The sequence below is a fragment of the Urtica dioica genome, chromosome 7 (genome assembly GCF_054948205.1).
Source record: "Urtica dioica subsp. dioica isolate 48M chromosome 7, U.dioica_male_clone48M_v1_H2, whole genome shotgun sequence".
Taxonomy (NCBI): Eukaryota; Viridiplantae; Streptophyta; class Magnoliopsida; order Rosales; family Urticaceae; genus Urtica; species Urtica dioica.
Window position 1 is genome coordinate 48,752,123 of NC_142762.1, and position 8,791 is coordinate 48,760,913.

Consider the following 8,791-nt stretch of genomic DNA (forward strand, 5'->3'; position numbering starts at 1 on the left):
TTATTATTTGATGGATCAAAATATACAAACATGAATTAAGGTAATAATATGTAAAATTTGATAAAAATAATTTTTTTTTTTAAAAGGACGGAAATACTACGAAAAAATTGACTTACATGCATATATATATGAGCAAATAAATTACATTGTGGCTCAGATATAAAATTTCTTTCAGTCTCTCCTTCCATTTAATATAGAACATGTCATCATTTTTTTTATTATTATATATTTTTCTATTAAAAAATGATCTCATAGATATTTTAATAATAGCAAAACCAAGACATTAAACGTAAAATAATGACACTATTAATTCCCCGCCAAAATATCTCAACGACTAGTCTTCTTGTGTATGCCCATCCCACAGACCTTCTCCGGCGACGGAACCTCCCAAGTCCCGCCGGAGCGTCTCTTCATCTCCTCGAAATCACTCACACACTCCTCCACGCTCAGCCCCATCACTCTCTTCCGCGCCGCCGCAAGCTTTTCTCCGGCGCCGGCGTCGAACGTCTCCTCCCAGCCGGCAGCCCAAGGGCCACGGGCGTCGCAGAGCTCCACCGTGCCGTTGACGGCTTCGATCCAGCTGTAGTCCCGCCTCAGCTTCGCCACCATTCCCTCCGCGCGCGTGCCACCACACGCCGCCTTGCACGGGCGGCAGTAGGCCCCGTTCAGCGGGCCCCGGCTCGACGTGGCCGCCACCGGAATGGCCATCCTCACCAGCGGGTACCTGAACCGCCGGTCGGTGAAGACGCAGAACGGGAATCTCTTGGCGGTGATCGAGACGTTGCGAACCGTGAACTGGGCTCGGTACGACGATTCCGAGTTGAGGCGGCGGAGCCCGGCGGAGTCGAGCTCCGGGAGGAGGGAGAGCCGCGAGAGGGCCACCGCGGAGGTGCTGAGATCGCCGAGTCCGAGCCGGTCGTTGGCTCCGAGATAGCTTGACCCGATGGGGACCGAGTACTGGCCCGGGACGAACGTGTCCGGCTCGAGCGGGGCGCTCCAGTACCCGTCCACCCGGGTCCGGACTATCCAGTCGTACGTTAAGTTTTGGGCCTTTTGGTAGTCTTGTATTAGCGTCAAACACCCTTCAACTAGGTTGAAGTATTGCAGTAATCCCTGATATTTTTGTTCAATATAGCACCACCACACAACCTTATTTTATTATAATTTCTGTGCCAGCATATCAGTTTTGTATTATGTTTTCATTATCAGGAAAGTAATCAGCTTTGTTAAATTCAGTGAATAATGCATTTGCTTTTTTTTTTTTGCTTCGATTATACATATGAATTTTTGCACCTTCGATCATGAAATCTGAACATATATGTACTTAACTAAATTAAGTACTAGTCTATAGCAAATAAGAATATGTGCTTATTATGCTCAATGTTTCTAATACTACATGCTTAAAATGTACATTTAGCACAATTGTAATATAAAGCTATAAAAGATGATCTTTAATATAAAAATAATATCTTGAAAAAACTCAATAACATGAGAATCTTTTCGTTTTTTTAACAGATGAATTATCTAGTAATTAAGAAAATAAAATTATAACTAATTAAGCTACATAAAAAATTTTAATTGCATTTTAGCCCATCACTACAACAAATACAGGTTTTAGCCGCAGAACAGTATATAAAATCGTAATATTTTTCTTTTTGCTTTACCTGCAACAATTGCCACGGCTTAACTCCTCATTTGTGTAGTGAACGTTAACTAATAATTAGTAGTTAGCCAATTAAACTACGTGGCAAGGTATACTAGGAGTGAAAATAATGACGTGGGTAATTTAGTCAGTAATAAGAATGACTAATTTTCAAATAATTATAACCTAAAAGTGAGCTAAAATGCAGTTTCAATGTTTGAAGAAGACTATATAACAACAATTTTCTTTAAAAAAAAAAATGGTCCATTAGAAAAATAGTCAACGTAAACATTTGACATTGTTAAAGAGTCAACGTTTCGTAAATCTTAGGTAAATAGCCACAAAAATGACGTGGCCTTATCAGAAAATTTTATGCTTTCTAATTTTGTCCCTCCTTTTTATTTCCGAATTTTCTTTTAAATTTTGATTATTAATTCAGCAATTTATTTAAGGCAATTTTTTTTTAAAATTTGAATTTTAAATTCTCTCTCTGATATTTCAAAAAAAATATAGAAAACAATTATTTCTGCATTATTTCGTGGATTCCTGATAGCATATCAATGCCCAAAATATACACAACAGTTATTTTTCTGATTTTGTATTTTTTAAAGTCGTAATTCACATTTATACGTATTTACATATATTTACAATTATTGACACATATTAATAGATATTAACACATTTATTCTACGTTTTTATTTGAATATTTTTGTGAGTCATTCATTTAAATTTGAATTGTGTTATGTGTTTAAATTTAGAAATTAATTATTTAGTTGACTTAATCGTGTTAAGAGGGACGATCTATCAAATTCATTTAAATAGCTAACGTGCGGGAATGATATGTATAAGTATTCTTGTAAAACTGCATTTGTAAATAAAATGCAGTAACTATTTATGAATCATTTTTTTAATATTTAAATATTTAGATAATTTTAATTAAGAGTAAAAATCTATTTTAAACCATTTTTTAGTAAATAAATTATAATCCAATATAATAACACGTAATAAGTATATTTTATATAGACAGAGAAAAGAAGAATGATTATAGAAACGAACCTGATAACCCCTGGGCGCGCTTCTGCCCTCCAAAACTCTGGCCGCTGACTGAGTGACGTTGATTGGCTTTTGTTCGAATATTCTGACGGACGCGATTCTCGGCGCCGCTTTCAGTAGCGACAGCTTGAACGCGTTGTTGTCCAACGGGCTGTGAAGGAAGAGATCGGAGTTTGGGTAGTGTTCCAGTACATTCTTGATTATTGAAGGCCCCGTGAGCTCGAACCTCCTTGCTCCGCCGACCAAGCACACCGCCACCCTCGCCTTCGGGAGCTCCGGCGGAAGAGAGCGAAGTCCGGCGAGACCGAGTGATCGGAGAAAGGGAATGGTGGTGGAAGAAGTGGAGATGGAGAAGAAGATTAGGAGAGAGAGTGTTGGGATGATTGTAAACAGAAGAGAACGCCAATTGAAAGAAGAGAACATTGACTTTTTTATTTTCATGGTTCACAGTTGACACACAACATGGATTTCAAATTTCAATAGCGTTGTAGCCAGTGCGAGTGCGAGTGGGTTCAGTATTAAAAATGGTCATAGTCGTCGTCGTGTTGCTTACGTATTAATTTAAAAATGACAAGTTGGTATAATATTAAAAATAGAATATCCAAATGGATTGGCTTGATATTTGAAGTTTTATGTGAAATAATTTTTAAATGATTTTTTATCCGGAAAATTTAGCGTGAATAACTATAAGGTTTTGATTCATTACACAGAAGGAAGCAGGGACGAAACCATGATTTCACTTTAGGGGGGGCTAATTTGTAAAAAAAATTCAAGGGAGCTAATTTGTAAATTTTAAGGGTAAAAAATTGTAAAAATAAAATAAAAAGTGCGTAAAAAGTACAATTTTTTTAGGGGCTATAGCCCCCCCTCATATACACATGGTTTCGTGCCTGCTCGGAATGATGGGTAAATAGGTAGTTGACAATAGTATACAAATCTTATTCATTGACAAAACAGAAAAACCGCCAGCTTTAATGTATAATTTAGCTGAAAAATATTTTATGGAAGCTCGATAATACAAATATATGTTCGGTTTATTAATATATTACATGTATACTGTCCTCATTAGTATACCATATGTTGACTTGGGCTCATTAAAAATTATATATTCGTATACCATTAGAAAAATTGACAATTTAAACGTTTGATATTACTGAATAATCAATATTTGATAAATTTTAGATAAATAATCACTTTCAGATGTAAATCTTAAGATAAATAGCCACTTTCATATATCAAACGTTGGCTATTTACTTAAGATTACGTCCGAAAGTGGTTATTTACTTAAAATTTACCAAACGTTGGCTATTTAGCGATGTTAAATGTTTAAGTTGACTATTTTCTAATTTTTTGATATATATGTTGACAGATAAAAATAATACAACAATTGTCCTGCAAAATGCAGTTGATTCCGAGTACGCAATCTCAAAAATTTTAAATTTTTATGAATCTAATAAAAGAGAGAATATAAATAAATGAGGGTGCTGAATGATAGGTAAGAGTTCTGACATGTGTTTGTGTATGCGAAAAAGTGAATGTCATGTTTCTGCCGAGTTTTCACCTGTTTTTTTTTTTTTTTGCAAGTGAGTTTTCACCTGTTTATCATAGGACTTGGAGTCGTGTACGTGGGGTGATCAATCCCACATCCCTGGTAGTTATTGAGTAACTGCCTCCAGAATGTGCGCAGTGGAAGGTTACTTATTCGAGTGCTCGAAATAATCGTCGAGTTATGCGTTTTACTTAAGCTTTTATTTGTTTACATGCATTTTGTTTATTTGACTAGTCTATGATCAATCAGTTTTTTTTTTCTTCGAAGTTCTGCTCGATAGAGTTCGTTATTACCTTATGAACGAGTTGTTCTTTAAATTTAATGAGTGCTCAGACCTATTTGATTCAGAATCTGTGCTGGGTTCTTTATGTTCTCGGAACATCCGAGCTGTTGCTCGGACTCTACAAATTATATTAGTAACAATTAATATATATTCAAAATTTCTTATACTAAACAAGTAGTCTCAAAGTTATCAAGTTTTTAGACTCGTAGTCCTAATTTGATATGATTAGATTTTTTTATATTTTATATTTTTTTTTTGCGTAATTCCTGATGATTTGCATGCAACTTGTAATTTTTTTTTTTTACCTAATTATTCATATTGATAAATTATTAAGATTTCTTCAAACGCAAGTCTTGGCACGTTTATTTTTCATATTACGGAATGTCAACTACGCGCGAAAGAATAGGTGAGTTGGCGTTGAGGACTTTTCCGATGAAGAAGCCTTGTCTTATTTAGCATACCAATCTATATCTACTTATCAGTCATCACGTCATGAACGACGTTGGCCACTAAAAAAGTATGGATTTTGAAGTCTTGTTATCAGATAGTCCTCAGGAAGGCACAAAACTGTTGGCTAACAAATTTTCCAATGCCACCAAATGTCAATATTCTAGTAGTGTACGTAAACAAAACAATTAGATTATAAATCCAGAGCCATTCACAAATAACTTGAACAAAGATGAACGCACGAGAATTATAGAACACACTTATTGACCCTCACGCAATCACTGACAACGGTTGAATATATATATATATATATATATATATATATATATATATATATATATATATATATATTCAAAACTCAAAAGCCAAATATACTCAGCTTTAAAAAAAAATAAAAAAATGAGGTGGGTCTAAATTTACATTATTTACTCTCTCCTGCTGTCACTTCATCTTCTTCCTCAAAATTACCTAAAAAATACTTTAAAATTACCATCAAAGCTCCGCAATTTTTATTGAAAGTTTATTTATAGATTTCGGAAAGTGTTTTCGAAACTCTCGAGATTTGACCATATTCGGAAACCGATTTGTTTCCCGTCCGATTTTCTCACTAAAAATGTAATAAATGGGTTACGAACAGGGTACATATATTACCCATTAAAAATTGTAATAAATGTCAAGTACGGTCAAAAGATGTTGTTAGACCAAAATAATAAATAAAATAATAAAAGAAAAAAAACGGGTTTTACAGTAATTTCAAAAAAATCCGGCTGACCACATCAACCGATAGATCCAAAATCCAATAAATTGACTTACAAATAAACTACATTGTGGCTCAAGTATAAAATTTCCCTCCAAAACCTCAACGACTAGTACTCTTGTGTATGCCCATCCCACAGACCTTCTCCGGCGGCGGAGCCTCCCAAGTGCCGCCGGAGCGACTCTTCATCTCCTGGAAATCAGTGACGCAGTCCTCCACGCTCAGCCCCATCACTCTCTTCCGCGCCGCCGCAAGCTTTTCTCCGGCGAAGGCGTCGAACCTTTCCTCCCAGCCGGCAGCCCAAGGGCCACGGGCGTCGCAGAGCTCCACCGTCCCGTTGGCGGCTTCGATCCAGCTGTAGTCCCGCCTCAGCTTCGCCACCATTTCCTCGGCTCGCCTGCCGCCGCACGCCGCCTTGCACGGCCAGCAGTAGGCCCCGTTCAGCGGGCCCCGGCTCGTCATGGCCGCCACCGGCAAAGACATCCACCCCAGCGGGAAACCGAGCCGCCGGTCCGTGACGACGCAGAACGGGAATCTCTTGGCGGTGATCGAGACGTTGCGAATCGTGAACTGGGCTCGGTACGACGACTCCGAGTTGAGGCGGCGTAACCCGGCGGAGTCCATCTCCGGGATGAGGGAGAGGCGCGAGAGCGCCACAACGGAGGTGTTGAGGTCGCCGAGGCCGAGCCGGTCGTTGGCTCCGAAATAGTTTGAACCGATGGGGACCGAGTACTGGCCCGGGACGAATGTGTCCGGGTCGAGCGGGGCGTTCCAGTACCCGTCCACCCGGGTCCGGACTATCCAATCATACGTGAAGTTTTGGGCCTTTTGGTAGTCTTGGATTAGCGTCAAACACCCTTCCACTAGATTGAAGTATTGCAATAGCCCCTGAAATTTAATTAATTGGACGAAATTAATTGTCTGATTAAGTCAAATTAAAAATAAGATATATAATCTTTATAGCATATAATAATTTTTTTATTATACATGTGAGTGTGTACATTTGCAACAACAACCAAAAAGTAGGCTCAGACATGTAATAATTAAAGAGGAATATATATGTGCAATGATCTATGCTTCAATGTTAATTATTTTTTTTTTAATCTAGTGAATTTGAGATTAATTTAGAATTTTTTGAAAGATATATAGTACTTAATTAAACAGTCTTTTAAAAAAAAAAAAAAAAAGTAGTAATCCATCGAAATAAAAATTGACAGCATAGCAGCAAGTTCTCCAAAAATACGGAAGTCATAAAGATGCCCCATAAAATAAATTAATACTCGTTTGATGATAAATATAACATTATGATAACAGTGATTGAATATCCGAAGATTGTTTTTCAACTATGGTGGTTTAACTATTGGGTGATTTAATATTATGTTAGGATCGAACCTGATGGCCCCTGGGCGCGCTTCTGGCGTCCAAAACTCTGGCCGCCGACGCAGTGACGTTGATCGGCTTTTGCTCGAAGATTCTGACGGACGCGATTCTCGGCGCCGCTTTCAGTAGCGACAGCTTGAACGCGTTGTTGTCCAACGGGCTGTGAAGGAAGAGATCGGAGTTTGGGTAGTGTTCCAGTACGTTCTGGATTATCGAAGGCCCCGTGAGCTCGAACCTCCTCGCTCCGCCCACCAAACACACCGCCACCCTCTCCTTTGGGAGCTCCGGCGGTGGAGAGCTAAGTCCGGCGAGACCGAATGACCGGAGAAAGGGGATGGTGGAAGAAGTGGAAACGGAGAAGAAGATTAGGAGAGAGAGTGTTGGGATGATTGTAAACAGAAGAGAACGCCAATTGAAGGAAGAGAAAATCGCTGACTTTTTCATCTTTCGTTGTTAGAATGACAAAACCAAATATGCATGCATGCAGTTTTCTAATAGCGTTCTATGTATTTGAATTATCAAAATGGTCATAGTCGTCGTGTTACTTACGTCGTAATTGATAATTCAATAATTAATCTACACCTTCGTTGATGTATTGGAAATAAACAAATGTGGCGTAAAGTTTGGTAGCAAACATACTCCTTGATATATTGATCCACGTAACTTACTTCCAAAGCGTAGAATCACGTGCCATGAAAAAAATACACTAACTCGAAGTTAATAAATAAATTAAAAATAGTTGAAGTGAATATTCAAAAGAGTTATTTAATTGGAATATTTGAAAGATAGTTGAAAATTTCCGTGAAATCATGAGATTTTAAATTGATAGCTATTTGATTCTCCATTTTTTTTAGAATTACAATAAGATTATTGATTTTAAATTTACCTGATATAAAAATATTGACATTTTTGTGAATTTTGACTATTTTATTTACTTTAGATAAATTTTATTAATATTACAAATTTATTTTACCATATAGCTAGAAGGTTTTTTTTTTCTTCTTCTTGATTTGTTCATCGGTTTATGCATTGAGTCCGTCATCGATGAAATATTTTTACTCTTGCTAATTCTTGTTCAGAGCTCAAAGTTATTATGCAACTGAAAATAAGAATACTCATGTCTTGATGTAGTTTTAATTTATTTTTGTAATAAGAATGTTTTGAAGGTTAGAGATGCCAACTACAGGTTTTGTACAACTACTTATGAAGGTTAGAGATGCCAAGTTTATAAAAAATAATATCCCATTTACTGATATGTACAATAAACACAAAAATTTAAAGGGATGATACAAATTACATATCCATACAACTTTTTGTTGACCTGCGAAATTTTAGAATTTACTTCCCAAGAGTAGAATAGTGCCATGGAAAAAAAAGGCTTGCTGCTTTCTACAATGATGGCTCATTTTTATTCCTCCTTGTAAAAACCTGTAAGAAAGATTATTGAATTATTGTTTGGTGAATTTAATAAAAAGAAAATAAAATATTTAAAAAGAATATTCCAATGAATTGAAAATTTATGACAAATTTAAATTTTAATAAATATTTTTTTTTCTTATTTTAAAAAAATTAGTGTGTGTGCATGGCTTAAAGGTTTGATTCATTTATGAGAATCAAGTTTTCTCACTAAACAGAAAAGCCGCCTGCTTTTAATGAATTAGTAATTACGTTGCTGGGTGC

General features: G+C 36.7%; 2 protein-coding genes across 2 annotated transcripts; both read right to left on the reverse strand.

The window, feature by feature from the left end:
* Window positions 1-157: 157 nt before the first annotated feature.
* Window positions 158-3,137, reverse strand: LOC149392559 (uncharacterized). The gene is made up of 2 exons (XM_089620857.1): window positions 2,699-3,137; window positions 158-1,113 (listed from the first exon to the last, which is right to left on the reverse strand). The coding sequence occupies exons 1-2, from the start codon at window positions 3,134-3,136 to the stop codon at window positions 328-330; spliced, it is 1,224 nt and encodes a 407-aa protein (XP_089476983.1). The 5' UTR covers window position 3,137; the 3' UTR covers window positions 158-327.
* A 2,414-nt stretch (window positions 3,138-5,551) lies between these two features.
* On the reverse strand, window positions 5,552-7,585 carry LOC149392560 (uncharacterized). Its single transcript, XM_089620707.1, has 2 exons — window positions 7,124-7,585; window positions 5,552-6,619 (listed from the first exon to the last, which is right to left on the reverse strand). Exons 1-2 carry the CDS (start codon window positions 7,553-7,555, stop codon window positions 5,834-5,836), a joined length of 1,218 nt encoding a protein of 405 aa, XP_089476833.1. The 5' UTR covers window positions 7,556-7,585; the 3' UTR covers window positions 5,552-5,833.
* Window positions 7,586-8,791: the final 1,206 nt, after the last annotated feature.